The sequence below is a fragment of the Argopecten irradians genome, chromosome 4, assembly GCF_041381155.1.
Source record: "Argopecten irradians isolate NY chromosome 4, Ai_NY, whole genome shotgun sequence".
In the NCBI taxonomy this organism is placed as follows: Eukaryota; Metazoa; Mollusca; class Bivalvia; order Pectinida; family Pectinidae; genus Argopecten; species Argopecten irradians.
Window position 1 is genome coordinate 28,021,724 of NC_091137.1, and position 17,655 is coordinate 28,039,378.

Genomic DNA, 17,655 nt, shown 5'->3' on the forward strand with positions numbered 1-17,655 from the left:
TTGCTCTTTTGAAGCTCCCGGTTTTCTAATATAAGATAATGTCTATGTGTATCAATACAAATCTTCATTATATCTTTAGTCAAATCAGCCTTGAATCACCTAGCAGGCCGGGGTTCGATCCCCGGCACGGACGTGAAAAGGTTAGGGGTCACCTGCCCGATCACGTGGGTTTTATCCGGGCCCTCCGGTTTCCTCCCACACTAAGATCCCTCGCGCGCTTACACCCGGGCCTAAGAGAGTGATTTGCATAAGTTGTATAACTTGTTTCGTAATCGATGTAAAATAGATAAAGTTTATATTTTTAATCATTTAATCATGGTGTCTGTTCCTTAGTAACGTCTTAGAGACGTTCTTATGTTGCATTTCGTCATGACGTTATCACGGTGTTTATTAATTTATGCTTGAATGTTGACTTTGTTGAAAATTTGATATTTTTTATGAGAAAATTGAAACTACAGCTGTATATTAAATTGCATTTACATTTTACCACAATGCAGTACATTTTTATGATAACTGTCACATTCTGACAGAATGTTCTGTCTACGCTGTGCGCTTGTTTTATAATCTTGAAATTTCAGATTATTAGGTATCTTTGGTTTGCGTGCTCCACATTCGGAAGACAAAAACAAAGGTGTATATACGTTAATGAAAGATTTTGCATTGCAGTATAATTCGGGGGTTTATGATTAAGCCCAACCAATAGATAATATTAATTTTTATTATTTATGTACATTACTTTATTCTTTTTTGTGGTGATTGCTTTTAGATATAATTAAAAGGAAGAAAGCAATATTTGCCTACGATTCCCCGGTCATGTCTGATTGCCTGTGAAATTATGCTATTATATCAATGAAAACAACAGAATACCGTCACCAAGCTGCGGGGAGTACCTGACAGGGTCTTTATGTATACCTAAAACTTTAGGTATACAAAGATTAGGAGGACTGCACTAAAGGAATAGTGACAGGACCATTGATCCTCAGGAACCGTAATTCCCAAAGTTGTATCAATCGTAATGTTGTATTCTGTTTATATTTGCTTTCTCATGGTTATTTCGAACCTTCGTTTTCAACAATGTAAATATAATTACAGATTTTTTTTTTTTTTTTTTTTTTGAATTCTTTTGGATGTTGAAATATTTGTGTTTTAATATGCATTTCGTGTGCTTTACACAAGTCAATATAACTTGTAATTATTAAGATACCATAAACACACCTAAGTGAAATAGTATCCCGATATTTAATGCAGACATGGTGGGGTTTGTACTTTTCTAAACTCCCAACAAACCTGGATGTAAAAAGAACGTTAAATGTTGTAAGTTAGATATTCTCCATTTCCGCTGCTGTATGCTAAAACATTTTATGAAGACAAAATAAAAACGTCATTATAAAGATTCTACAACAACCGTATACCTATCATTATTTTACACGCAACACATAAATGTTAAGGAAATATATGAAGGTCCTCCTCCACTCGGCGGTAAATAATGGGATCGTTCTCATAATTGTCCTAACATTGACAGTGGACACATGCACAATACTGACGACTGATGTGTGCTTATTATTTAATTATATCGAAGAAAAAATATTTATATCAAATATGAGACCACAATAAAAAATGAATAATATGACATGTGGACATTCAAAACGATAGCTGAAAATGTAATACGCTTTTGGCAATCTTTGATTCCGTCGAGCTTCCGTCCACATTAAGAACATGTCATACATACGCATTACAATCAATAATGAGATACAATTGATCCTATCAGCCAATCAGGTTTGTCCTATGAGAGAAGAAGCTGTCCTGCTAATGAGATACGAACGCATATTCATCATATTTATACCAGCCCAAGGTAATCAGGTGGCAATACGTCTTACGCCAGGGCGAGGAAAGGCTTTAAACTCCTAGATATGTGTTAACTGTTCATAGGGCGGAAAAGTTAACAGTAATTCAATCAGGCGTACTTCTCTTCTGTGTTATTTCTAAAATGAGGTAACGCTTTAACGGTACATCAGAAGTCTAATACATGTAGGGAATAATCATTGGGTCACGTGATCGTTGCGCCTCTTGCCCCGGTGTTGTAAACTGACGGACTAAAAACGTGTCATGGAGGACCCTGGGTGCTGAAATTTGCACCAAAATGACCCATGCAACAGAAACATGATGTATTCGTATTATAGATAATAAGTGGCAGTAATTTATCAGGTGACTTTCTTTTACTGGTTATTTATAGATGATGATCTCCTTTATAAACTTTCGAAGAAATGTTCCTCTCCAAGCCGTAACCACCTGAGTTTCCTCAAGATTTGATTCGCCAGATATCGTTCGGAAGACTCACTTGACAATCACTGATTCAGGGAAAACTTTAAAATGAATATTTGGACTATTACTATAACAGTAAGTATAAATATCCAATTATTCATTATTTTATTGTATTTACTTAGATTCCATCATCTTTGTGTTTTAATGTGAATCTAGCCTATAAAGAATTACAACGGTATTTATGAAATTGAGAAAAAGAAATGCGTAAATGAGTATCAGGAAAGTTAAATGTTTGTATTTCTATATAGTGATAAAAATAGATTTCCATGATCCTCTAGACAATCACGTGATATAATTCTCTATAGTAACGTTTTATTACCATTTAGCTTAGCATATCACCATGCAGGTAAATACGCATACATTATAGACATGCTATTTCATGTGACACAAAAATAGCGTTTAATCTACAAAGATGTGTATTCTTGTATTGTTGATGAAATGTATTTTTATGAGACCATCGAATTTAATTTTATTTGACAAATCACACATTTTGCAACCTTTTCACTGTCAACTGTCAAATTATTAGCAGTGTACTTTGATGATCTCATAAAGATTGTCTATATCCGGACATGGAGAACAGGTTATCATATAGCATGATGTCACTACATAGGAACCATCAAAATAATAATATAGTAACGGCTTGAATACTAAACTACACAATAAGATGTGTTCCTATTTAACAATTTGTATGATAATCCGGAATATGAAATTAGAATTAAAGCTCTGCAAAAGTCATGTTTTTTATTATAAAAAGATATATGATTCATTATAATTTTTGAAAGGGTAATTTCTAAACTAATCCGTACCAGATGGTCGTGCTGTCAGAAACAATTTCACTGTATATCATCTTAAAGAGAGAATTGTTTTATTCGGGACATGCCTGGAATACATCTTGATTACACCTATAGTTAAAGGCAGACAGAATGACATGACATTTATGTACCTTTTTCCTAGACTTTCATAACATGGCATACAAATGACTGTAATATCAACAAACTGACATCTAAACTTAAATAAAGGCATTCCCATATCAACTACAAAATTCTGGGATATACAAAAGTTGGCTGGAGCAGTATCACCTTACAAAGTTATTAAAAGCCTTATATACATAAACTATGACAGCTGTAGTATACGGTTCTTATTAAATCATTCGTTTGTTTGATTCAGTCGGCCCCGTTGTTCACACATTACGATATTCTGTTAGTTTGATCCATTGACAACATTCAATAATTACGAAATACTGATCATTGACAAATTTAACACTCTCTTTTACATTATATAAAAGTGTTTTATATTGATATCGACGCATACATGCTCCAAATTGGATTCATTTTAAATATTAGGTTCTTAATTGCATCGCTTAATGCATAAAAAATCTTCCTTGTCTTTTCATTTTGCAATTTTTCACACTTTGTAATGTTAAAATATTGTTAATGATGTGCTAAAAACTTCACTGTTACAAACCTGTGTTGTAAAATTCATAAAAGCACTATTTCCCCGCGCATAGCAATTGCAATGCTAAATGTAGTCATTTTGTAGTTGTATTACATCGGTAATCACAACATTTCATCATATACACAACACGTGGAAGAATTTCTGTAAAATACAACACAATGAACAATGTGAAGATGACGTCACACGATGGTAACGGAAAGTTGATAATATTTTATGTTACACTATATAAAACATTTAATGTTTTTATTGTTTTAATTTTGCATGAAGCGATACATTACCACTTATATATAAAAATGTCAAATAAACATTTTCCTCGACACTTACCGGACAGCAAGACCGAAATCATACATCATAATGTAAAGAGCATCAACGTAAAACAATGGATTCTATATATTAATGTCTACCATTCGTGTTCATTCAATGGTGTTTGAATGGCCTTCACACCAGTTTTATTCATTTAGTGTATTTTGCGACTAAAATTTGACAAATATTATGATAATTAAGACATGTTTAGCTTCGTTGTTTAACTGTATGCGACAGATTACAAATGACTTCAGGGGTTTATCGCTTAATTTACATCTTACTAACCCTTCCTTCTAGACAAAAATGAATCCATTATGTAATATTATATAGATATGATTATTTTATCCCTGCATAAATAATTAAAATTACAAGGTAAATTAAAAATTCTCGGGTAGCACTGTACGGAAATCGAGAAGTACGAAAATATATTCAGATCGTGAATAATGTGTCTTAACAATCTTACGAAGTCTAGTATTGATATTATGAATAACTGCATTCTGTGAACATTACATTTCTGTGAAAATAAGATTTCATAAGTATCTAAAAAGTCGAATATCTGGCAGATGCATCACGATAATATTCAGCGTTTTTGATAAGGATCTAATTTTCTTTCAACGCCAGCTTAATCATTTCAATATAAGTGCTTGTACAAGCATCTTTTATGTATAAATATTTTTTCTTTTGGAAGTGTCCTTTAATTGTACCATTAGAACCTCAAACTGGTTTTAATTATGAGAACTGAGAAAGAAATGAGTTTCGACAGATGTTTCATTTTCCTGTTATTTGATTCGCTTTATAATTGTTGTCAACACCCTACTCTGATATGCTATTGCTATGGTAAGGTACATATTTAAATTTGTCTACATTTTACACATGTTTAAATCGATCGGTATCTTATTATACAATTTCAGTCGTTATTTTTGTTACAATTTCTAAACATGTTCCTAGACGTTGCTATGGTAATGAAATAACATCGACGTGATTTGTGAGGTACAATAAATAATAAATCAATTAAAGATAAACAAAAACTAGATAACAATTTTCCATTTGTATTCATGTCAATTAATTGATGATCCTTACCTATCAATTATTTTTATGATCATTTGATAGCAGAGCTTTTGACTGGTTGACAAATGGTGTCAGCGGTCATGTATTAAAATGCCATATGAGGATAGAACATCACAGGACTTAATTGCTGCTAATATCAGGCCACGACAACTTTTAATTGAAAACAAGAAGTAACCAAAAGGCCATATTATATAAAAGTCGTAAAGTGCAGTTTGAATTGTTTCCGCATTGTCTAATTTATGTTGACGACAGACAATATAATATCGGTTAGATAGAACATGACAGGCCAGTAACCACAATGTTTATTTAGTATAGTCGTACTCTGTAGGTGTGGTAATTTATCGATGTGAAGTGTGAATACACCTTGTCAGTTTAAATCAGGAATGGTAAACTTTCACAGCAAGTTTTTTTTATAGTATTCATTAATGCCGAAACATTGCTTTTTTCTACACGTTTTACTCTGCCATTTTCGCATGATCCACTGTTAAATTATTTATTTTGATACTTCGAAAAATCGCATATCTTTCCTCGATTTTCTTTCATATCTCTCTTTTTTATTTATTTTTTTAATTTTTGAAACACTAATCATGTTAAGAAATCTCTTCAATGGTTTCCCTTGACCACTGTACATGTATAAGTATACAAATACTAATAACATCATTAACTTGATGAACAAAGCAATGCATAGATCAAAGACCAAAAAACACCGAATTTCGGTATATATCACCACTTAAACCGCGGTCGTGATCCGAATGAATAACATACATGTATCCAATTTAAGAAAACCCTTTCGCCACAAATGTTGATTATAAGGATAGTTTCTTACCTAGATTGATTTTATATATATAGGAAAATTAAGTGCACCTGTACTCATTAGTTGGTTTTCAAGAAAATAGATGAGCTACTGAATTAAAAAAAAATCTTATATGCAATATTGACTTAATTTGCTGTAAAATGTTGAAATTGTGCATGTGCAAAGAAACTGAGATAGTGTTGGTAATATTTATTGTTTAGAATATATGTACATGTAATCCACAATAAATGAAAGTGATTAAACTGGTTTCTAACGATACAATTTACTACATTCATTAAATAGCTTGATATACTAGTTGTGTGAAATTCAGGGGTTTCATGTATAATGAAACAAACGTATAATGCATCGCTGGACAACCTACACACGCTGGGTGGTAATGGGGTTATTCAATCGACTAGATTTTGTCGTATGCAAGGTGTCTACTTGTGATGGCAGCACAATTCATTACGCTCATTAGTAGGCTTATAGTAGACAACGCAGAGACGAGTCGCCATAGATAGGCAGAACCGCCGAGATAATGTATGATAATTTCACTTAATGACGTCTGCTTTAATGTCTTAAGGGTTATACATAATTAATTAATAACATTTTAATTGGGTGATTATCAATTATAATGAAATAATTAATTAATTGATATAATACATTTTCACGTATGACATATTTCGATTTGACAGTTCAAAATGAATCTGATGGTATCAAAGATTCTATTTCCTGGATTTCCTTCAATAAAATCTAATGTTTGAACATATCTTTTGCTATGATATTTCTTGAAATTGACTCAATCTGACTCATCACCCTGGAGGCTATTAGCAAAACATTTGTATGCAAAAAAATCGAGAGTTCACATAAATGGGATTTCATTTCTAAGCGGATTTTTTTAGCAAACAAATAATTGTTTTACTTAATCCAAAGTGTGTTTTTCCGTACCAATGTTCAAAATACACAGTATATAAAATAGTTGGGTAAAAAGGTAGATAAAATTTAAAACATAATGTTGATGTGTGATAATTAGTTTACGTTGTAACCTTGTTAATAACAATGTGTTGTATATCAAAGAAAAGTATTCAAGACGGTTATCACATTGAACGTTTTATTACTTTGTTTTATGCTCAGATATACCAAATGATATACATTTATTTATTGTTAATTGTTAATGTTTATATTGTTACTAAAAATTGGAATGAACTGAAGTGGCATCGATGACATCAAATACGCTTATAAGTGAAGGGAACCTCCTCCAAAATGATAAAAAACATATTTTTACCAGCATGTTTAACTGTGACATTTGAAGCGTACTACTGATAATTGAACTAGTATGACTTATCATATACAAGGGAAACAATACAAATTGCTCACAACTTTTATCGTATCTTTATTTGGTTTTGTATGCACTAGAATAATAATTTATCCATTTTGAAACAGTTTTAATTCTTGTGCAATCAACATGTCACCGATGTGACGAATACGATGCAAAATTATGTATTTAACCTGTATTATTTACATACTATTCTACCTTTCCCATCTTATTCTTGTATTTATTATCTTTTGCTCATTTCAGAAATATCATAGAACAACCCATGGTAGCCTTCAAAATCTAATTAGGCATTATGCTCTCTATCGCATGCTTTCTATCAATTTCATTTTCAAATATGCAATGTCGTTCATTTTTGATAAAATTACCTGACGCCTGAATAGAAACAATCATGACTTCTTTAATAGCGTAAATGTCATAAAAATAAAATATACATTTTTTTATTTTCCATGCATATACTTTACTTTTATAAGAACCTGTCACTCTGTAGGAATATCTTCTGTCTGTGTGTCTGTTTAAGTTCATCACTACCAGTCATTACTGACATGTTCATGAACAATAAAAACATTTCCGCACAATATTTCGTCTTGTCAACAAAATAACAATGAAACACAACGTTAAAGAAATGTAACTGTCCTATCTACATGAATACTTCAATCTGGAAGGAAAGATTTTTTCGCTAGTTTCTTGCTAAATGAAAAAACCGTGTACGCTTAATTGTTCCTCTTGTCAATAAAACAATAATAGAACAAACAAATAACACGCTATAAAAAAATAACTATTTAGATCTAATGATACATTGTATGTAGTTGGTCATTTCCACAATGATATATTGTATGTAGTTGGTCATTTCCACAATGATACATTGTGTGTAGTTGGTCATTTTCACAATGATACATTGTATGTAGTTGGTCATTTCCACAATGATACATTGTATGTAGTTGGTCATTTTCACAATGATACATTGTATGTAGTTGGTCATTTTCACAATGATACATTGTATGTAGTTGGTCATTTCCACAATGATACATTGTGTGTAGTTGGTCATTTTCACAATGATACATTGTATGTAGTTGGTCATTTCCACAATGATACATTGTGTGTAGTTGGTCATTTTCACAATGATACATTGTATGTAGTTGGTCATTTCCACAATGATACATTGTATGTAGTTGGTCATTTTCACAATGATACATTGTATGTAGTTGGTCATTTCCACAATGATACATTGTATGTAGTTGGTCATTTTCACAATGATACATTGTATGTAGTTGGTCATTTTCACAATGATACATTGTATGTAGTTGGTCATTTTCACAATGATACATTGTATGTAGTTGGTCATTTTCACAGTAAAGATTTCTAAACTATTGTGTTTGAAATAAACGCCGTTTAAAAATGTCATCATCGGTGCAATAATAATACTATCTCCATATGCAAATCTGAATCTTGCGTGGTCCGAAACGATAAACTTCTGTTTAGAAAAAAAAACCTCCCCTGTGTTTAAGGTTAAACAATATCATATACGTACGATATTGCAAATTAGGTGCAAATGAGAGTTTGTATTTGATTGAAAGTGCGAACGATACATAAGTCTTTGCGTGAGAGGACATATGTGTATTTGTAATTTTTTCGCTATACTTATTATTATTTCTTGCGTATTCCTCTTTATAAATCATATCTACTACACTCAACAAAACAATTAATAGCGTTATAACATCATCATTTGTCAACATAATTAATACCATTGTATGACAACCATATGGTGTCCGTATCGTTTTTCTAAACTGTTTACATTCCGAAATCGTGTCTATTTGTCCACTGAATAATTAGTAATTAATTATTATAACAATAACGTTAAGTATTATTTGGCTAGTTTAGGAAACGTTCAGACTTTTATTATCTACTTAACAGTTTTATTACGAGTTGCCGCCTTAATACATATCTAGGCTTGGCTATTTTAGGTCTGAATATTGAACGGGTCAGGTGCTAAATTTAACCAAATGCAGACAAAATGAATTAGAAAACAATGCCAGATTTATGAATGCCATATGCACACGGAAGAATTGGTGCAGGGTTATTCTGACATTTGAATTTAAAGGGATTTAGATTTGTTGTTTAAAAACATAACGGTTTGAAGGGACACCCTGTCCAACACTGCATTTCAGATAAATGATTTACTAATTACAAAGGCATGCATTCATTTATGAAACAATATTACAAATCCAAATGTAGTCACACAATGTATGCTATTCAAAATAATTCTAAATAAATTTACCATTGATTGCATCTATTTTCTTTTGCAGTTGTTATTACAATTCACGCCCTGCTACCTACAAAGTTCGGGATGGTGGAGTGGCCAGCAATCACCGCCGGCCAGTCAAAACAACCGACCAGGAGCGCAAGGCAACAATCCAGGAGGCCAAGTCGTAAATCCAGAATGGAACCAAGCACCAAAGTCCTGGCCAAACACGGAACCGTCCGGCTGGAAAGCATCTCAAAAACGACATGCCAATGTTCAAACTAGAAATATGAACGGCCCTAATAGGCGCAGGCCACCTCCAAATGGGCGCCCAGTTGGAAACGCTGCTCGTAACCCTAATTGGAAACCAAGCGTTTTCCCTTACCCACATAGTAAAAAACCCTCAGCTCCACCTCAGTGGTCTGTAAAATCAGGCTCTTCTACATGGAGAGCTCCGGGAATGAAAACTTCCCAACCTTATACTCGGAACGCAGGAAATAGCTGGGGTCGAAAAAGAACACCAAATCACAAAACAGGCCAAGCGCCCAAGCCCCACGAGGTAGTGAAAGGATGGACCTCAACTGGAACGCAGTCATTGTGGACTGATCAGGGTAACAACAAAAACGCCCAAGCGACAACACTGCCCTCAGTAAGACCAAGACCACCAAGGAAATCATGGATGCAGAAACGTCCAACGGAACTCAATACTCAGCAAAATAATGGTAACACATATCATCCGAACAGAGCAAGAAGACCTTATCCATATCCACGCCCTGGTGACACAGCAAAACCTTACCCACCAACTGGATACACACAAAAACCGTTCCCAAGATCTCGATACACTCCAAAGCCTTATTCATATCCTGAAATTACACCTAAACCATTTGTGCGTCCGGGCCCTCCGACAGCACGGGAACCAGTGACTCGGCCTCCTCCAAATCGCAGACCCGAGGATAGGTCTAGATTCCCATCTCCAAGACCACGATTTGATACTCCTACCTCTAAGCCTCGAGACCCCATGGCAAATCGACCAACTCGACCCAGTCCAAGCACATCTGGCTGGTCCGAACATCCTTCTCCCACAAAACCTGCCAGAGGTGGTCGATTTGAAACAAGCCCTGGGCAAAGTTTCCATCGTGCAGAAAGAAAACGTGTTGAATTTAAAGAACCACGACAAAGTGCGCATACGGCACCGAGAAGACAACCTCCAAATGAGCCTCCTCGGATTAATACTGTTCAATCAAAAGAGTCCAGGCGAAGAAAACCAGAACCTACAGTAGAATCAATTTTACAGGCTTCTTATAGACACACACAACCTACTCATATAAATGCTGTAACCGAAATCGAACCAACAGTACCTTCTAATCCGGTGCCAACGGTACATAGCCGTGTGGATAACGAGCCGTTGCCATCAATGGAACCAAATCAAATCACTAATACTCCAAAAATGAATTCAGATCATTTTGTTGATCCACACAATGAACCAATACACAGTGATACATTCACTGATATGGGTTCTTCAGGAAGAAACACAATTGCGAAATCTGCAATCAAACAAGTGATGACTGTGCCAACAAACGACCCGGTACCAGCACATACAGAACCACCTCGTGCCACATCAGAACCTCGCGCAACACCGACTCGCAAAGAGAAAACAAAAACGAAGGCGAGGAAAGAAAAGTCGAAATCAACTAAAGCAGCAAATGGAAAGACAACAGATACTACACGACACATCAACGACCTTTCAGATAAATCCAACGCTCCAGTTCCACAGGAATCTGTTCAGATGGCGGTTGAGGTAAAGCCAGTTCCTCCTACAAAAGCAGCAGAGCAGCAACGTAAAAGAGATCCGATGACGGCAAAAATAATAGCTGAACTGAAAAGAAAACTCAAACTTCTTTCAGAATCTGAACAAGCTGTTGTTAATGACAGTTTGTCTGTTTTAGAGGCTATGCAACAGTCTGTTGAGCCACCAGCACTAAAAGAGGCTGCGAATCAACCGAAAACACAAGCCAAACCGAAAGCTAAAAGTTTAGATGCAGAACAGAGCACTGGTAAAAGCAGATCAAAGGCGCGTAAGCAAACCCGAGTTGCAACTTCTGCAGCTTCTAGCCCAGACAGACACCAATCAGAGTTCACACATAACACAGACGCCCATTACGAAGAAATCGCTGAGCCAAGGCGAACCAAATTGCGACGTACAGACAAACTAGATGCACACCCAAGGTCTCAAATGAACGACCATGCAAATATAGAACCTGTTAAAGCAGACATTCCTGAAGTAGGTTATTATGAAGGTGTGACGGAAATTCGCCCAAGGCCAACAGCACACGTGGATGATGGAAGACACGCTTCACGTTCTGAACGTCGACATCACAGTCGCCGTAGGAATGGGAAGAGGCCAGCTGATCACACTCTTGAGCCAACAATAGAATTCATTGGAGAACAATACGCAGACAGTCACACACCGAGAGGTCCACGTAGACAACGTCCGGTTTCGGAACCTAGGCCAGCAGCAGGTCCTACTGATAACAGAAATCCGGCAGAAGGACACGCAGAGCCGCTATCTGTATACGATAGTAAGACAGATACTTACATCGAACCTCCTCCCAACTTTACCCCACGTCCAAAGAGTGAGGCGGACATCTGGGGTAAAAGCAAACCCACCCACCCAGCACCACCAAGTCCATGGGGACCCGACTCTCATGGCCCAGATCCACATATGGGCCCACCGAGTCCTCATATTCCAGACCCTTATGCTGCTCCATCCGACCCCCATGCACAGCCCCATCCTTCGTATAATGATGATGGTTGGTCGCGGCACCAGCCTGGATATCAACACCCCGCTGCCAACACTGATTTGCATAGAGCGGCTCCACCAGGGTACGCCCCCGACCCATATCAAGGACATCCACAGGGACCCCCAAATGCATATGATTATCACGGAGGTCCACAGGCACCATATCCACCAGAGGCTTATCCACCACAGGGTCCTCATGACCCATACCATCCAGCTGGTCCTCCAGAACCTCCAGTTGGTCACCCTGGGGCATATTATCCCGGCCCACCCCAGCCTCCTCCATATCCACCCGTTGATCCGTATCATCCACCTCCAACTGTGAACTCAGGACCTGTTTACCATACCCCTGCCACCATTCCTACCACCACCGATGACGATCCACCTGCACCGCCGACCAGAGCCAGCGTCTGGGCTTTCCAAACGCCACAGCCACCAGCCGGCCAGCATCCCCCAGCGTACCAAGCAACGCCGTCACCATTGACGAATTTCGATCCTTACCCCGGGCCAGGTTATGCTCCAGCTCCACCACGATTTGTAAGTATATTGTACTTGTCATATTCTAATTAGAGATTATAATATGTTCTGGACATAAATTGGATTTATATGATGTGTGTCTTCGATCAAGCAATGTACACTCGTGATACATTAATGCCTGGGACTATTAATCTGAACTTCGTTGTATTGATATTTTTCATCAATTTTGAATTTTATTGGAATAGCGTTGGTATTAAAATTATCCCAGACAAGAATATACAGAAATTTATTAATAGTAATTCATTACCAATCATACGAAATTAGTTATGAAATGTGTTGAAACAATAATATTTTAATGTTATTTTAATTGCAGAACCAGTATACGATAAGATATCCGGATGGATCGGCCTCCAAAGAGGAGTACACTGAGGTGACAAGCGCAGTCCAGAGAATTGTAAACTACGTATATGACAATGCAATGAGAATCTATAAGATCGCCGACTACTTTGTCATGGACAGAAATACCGTAAGTGTCCATATTCAACATGCACCTAAATTATAATCATAAGTCATTTTATTTCTGATATTTAAAACGTCTTTTTAGTATCTATATCTGAAATTTATTAGGGGTTTTATGTGCTGTGAAGTTTTTCCTGGTGCACGTTAAAACAGTCATCTATGCAAATCAGGCTGGGTTTTTTTTACATCTGTCTACAGTTTGAAAGGTTATCATGCAAATCTGATTTTTATTATCCTTTTTGTATTTACTTATCAATCCCTATGCAAATATGTTGAGGAGTGCTCCCAATAAAACACGTGTTTTCTCTGTGTACTTTACAACGTGACATTTACCATTTTGGTATCATAAATGTTTTTCAAATAAGCTATTAGATTTAAAAATATCGTGTATCGAAAATTTAATGTTTTCTTCCAAACATTGTGTATTCAATGCGCTTTCAACCACTTAGAATACATTAAAATACTATATTGTATCTAGATTTCTTGATAGTTTAGAATATTACTGAAGACATTTTAATCATTTTCATTTACAGGATAGTTTTGCAATACGGATAGCCAAAGACATGTGTTATGTCGGAACTCTCGACTCAGCAATTCTAGACTCCTTTACACAGTATACTCTAAAGACACGTAATGTTACGGTAAGCGAATATTTATATCTACGCTATATTGATAAAAATATCTCCAATGGTCAAATATATAACATTACTGCAAAGGATTTTTACCCATATGTTTTTTCTTGGCAGAACAACTTTATCACTTAGACTTTATTTTTGTCTGATTTTTCTGATGCTTACAATTGAAACTTGATTTGGTAAGCACATTAATTTTAAAGTTCCAAACCCAAATTCTCAAACAAAATAAGCATTTTTTTCCAAAGAGTTGATGAGTATTATAATGGTTTGAAATGATATGGACTTCTGATAGATTTAGAAATGACAAAACGTCTTTGTAGTCTCATGTCTGATTTTATTCCTCTTCTCAGGAGCCAGTCATCCACAGCAATAACCGACTATTCTTCTTCAAAGAAATAGAGCAAGTGTTCTTCAATGACGTGAACGCTACTCGAGGCGGCTATATTGCTGGATCGTGCGGGGACGCATTCATCTTCAGAGTGCGCATGGTCAAACCCAGAAGTGAGTCATTTCCAAGAAAGGAATTTAATTGGAAGAACATCTCAAGTCACTCATTTTATTAAATAAAGAAATTCGCATAATACAATTCTATATGTCCAACGCTTGCGAACCACGGAATTAATATTGTTTTTATTTTGGAACATGATGTTATTATATAAAATCATTTTTTAACAACCTTTCGATAATTATGCACTATATGGCTTACATTTCAAGATAGTTTTGATAAGATTTGTTCCTGTTAAGTTTGGTTGTTCTTTACATTTTAAACAGTTTATTTTAATAAATCTAACTTATATGCTAAATATTTTCAAATAGGAATACTCTTGTAATTAAGTCATGAAAAATGTGAACAAGTCGATAAAATATACAAGTTTCTATTGCTTTTTGCAGTGATAAACATGCCAAATGGCTCGTTACTGCCCGGAACCACGTGTCCTTATGGAGAACCGTTAAAGGAAGCACGTGGTGCGGTCACGTCCTGTAAGGCTGGGTACTGTCGGTCACGTGATCACACATGTAATCCTACCCATCACATATGCTGTCCAAAAAGTGAGTACACCTTTGTAGAATCACATAATTATGAGAATGGATATAAAAGGACAGTATATTTTATTTACAATGAGGAGAGTTGATATAAATGTGGTTATCGTTTCGAATATCATGACTAGAAAGATATTTTATCAGAAGGCGTTAATATCTAGTTGAATAATAATTATCTATAATAAGTAGATAATATTCAAAATAATGAAATTGGTCTTCGAATGATGAAGGTTGTTAAATCATTAGATTGATGTCTAAACTTCATTATATTTCAGTGCCAACATCGACCAGATGCATGAGTTTGTCTATAGGAAAGTTCTGTGTCTCCTACTCGAAAAACAATGTGATTATTAACTAAGGGATCGGACATAGCTGTCTCGGTTGGTTTATCTACACACCATATGTAGTATAACCAATATTTCTCAACCTCTTTGACAGCAACGTGCGGTTACATGCCTTAGGAATAGAATCTACTGATATGTTTCATAATACATTCTTTATAGTAGTATTTATTATGTAAGGTTTGTCAAACATATGTAATATTAGTTCAATATCTTTTGAACAAACCCTTATTATGACATCAGAGAGTGTATTCAATGCCATTTGCCACTACTTTAGCTAAGAGGCAAATACAATATCTATTGATTATGAACCTTCAACGTTCATTGGTGTTAATTTTAATCGCGTTCATAATTTGATACCATGAATGTCACAGCTAGCGAATATGGATGTAAAAGGGTAAATTTATATCAAAAGGGAGCAATCGCATTAAACATGTATTGTTTGAAAAGTCGTTTACATTCGTTGAGTCACCTTTGAAGACAGACAATTTACAACGGTGTGCTTTCTTTCTATTGTGTTCTACAAGAAAGGATATTGAAGATGTTTTCAGAGAAAGTGTTGCGTCCTCCGTGATACTCATGGTATAGCTGAAAAGAATTTTAAACGAAGGGACACTTTTTAAGGTGCGTCTTATTGAATGACATCTTATTGTGGGCCGCTGCACTCTCGAAAACGAACACTGGAAATTCAGCAAAGCGGACAATGTGCGGAGAAAGAACTCAAGGTATTAAGAGTTGTATCGAAAAGACAATCCAATAGGATCGAATATGTATATTCTGAGTCCGTAGTTAGAAGAATAACTATATACTGTAACCATACATATAGCGATCTTACTGTAGCATGTTTTCTGGTGAGAACACTAATTTTTACTGCGATGTAACATGTTATTCACATAGTTAATTTAAGCATATTGGTGTGCTCACTTGTTAACCATTGTCGGTGTGTCTAGTTTTACAGTGGTTTGTAGTGGTAGACTACGGAAATGTGTATAGTGGTAGTTGTACGCCGGACCTATCTATTTATTGAATACTCATACCGGTGAGGGACCTTGCTGTTGGCTAGATGACGCCAATGCAAACTGTGGTCTAGATTTTATTTAATATCACACTGGATTAGTTATTGAAGTGAAACAATAAAACTACTTGGAAATATTTCAGCGTTTATGATTTATTAATTATAGTCTCCTTGAGTGGTGTTTGTACCACGAGAAAGGTCACATTAGGTCATTGTTAATACACGGAAATACGGTAAAGGTCAAGCTATCCTTTAAACGGGGAGTGTCTCGGTGATGCGCCTTTGTATAATTCATTCACCCTCGAAGACGCATTTAATCTCTTCTAACATTAAAGTTGGAACAGTTCATTATAAAATATTAGGTATTAATGAGTTACATGACAGCTGCCTATCGCCTCATTTACCTGGAAAATTTGAAATGTAAACGACAGTCATTGACAAGGTATATATATGCAACTAAATATAACGTTGATCCCGCATGAAACTGACAATACAGTACCAAGACAAGATGCCATTCTTTATTTATGTTAATTTTGAATACTATATATACATATATATTTATGCAAATTTCTTTTAATCTATCCTAACGAACCAACCAAGATAAATTTTATGATCGCAAAGGACGTAATTTATTTCATGTTAAAATTTAATGTACTAGAAATGTTCTACTCTTGACAGGGATCACAGTGGTTCATTTGTCCATTCCTCAAACAGGGTTAAATCTATTTCCATTTACCCTTACTTAACGTACGTCTTAATTAATAGTTTGATATGGTATACTATCGGTATCGATAAACACTATATTCGGATATTTTCAATCATTAAATCCCTAGCGTTTTTGGCCACAAGTCCCGTGACCTACATTCAGGCCTCTCCACCAAATTTTATCATAAGCAGATTTTTATCGGGAACTTTGAATATGCTAAACATCCCCATATTAGACGTCGTCACATGACCAAAGTTATTAAAAGGGCTTAATATATTTCTTAGACGAAATCAATTACTCCGGTGTCACATATATATAGCTTTTTACCGTTTGATATACCTGCAAATGCAGATTTACTTAAGCCCTGTCATACTAGTGACATAAAAATAAGAAAGATATGAAGAACAAGGTGACCAAGAATATTGGATATGACATGTTCGATGGTGCTATTAACATATATGCAAGGACACGTCAACTTGCAGAATCTTCAATAGGCGTTCAACTGTCACATGAAAGTTATCAATCAATTCTTTCGTCTGTACAAGCGTGGTGTGGAATATTTAAGTATTAATATTAATATGTAAATTCAGGAATTGGACGTACATCAA

General features: G+C 35.4%; 1 protein-coding gene across 1 annotated transcript; it reads left to right on the top strand.

Moving 5' to 3' along the window:
* Window positions 1-1,696: 1,696 nt before the first annotated feature.
* Window positions 1,697-16,478, top strand: LOC138321162 (adhesive plaque matrix protein-like). Its single transcript, XM_069264629.1, has 7 exons — window positions 1,697-2,397; window positions 9,581-12,850; window positions 13,164-13,316; window positions 13,843-13,950; window positions 14,295-14,445; window positions 14,836-14,994; window positions 15,261-16,478. The coding sequence occupies exons 1-7, from the start codon at window positions 2,371-2,373 to the stop codon at window positions 15,341-15,343; spliced, it is 3,951 nt and encodes a 1,316-aa protein (XP_069120730.1). The 5' UTR covers window positions 1,697-2,370; the 3' UTR covers window positions 15,344-16,478.
* Window positions 16,479-17,655: the final 1,177 nt, after the last annotated feature.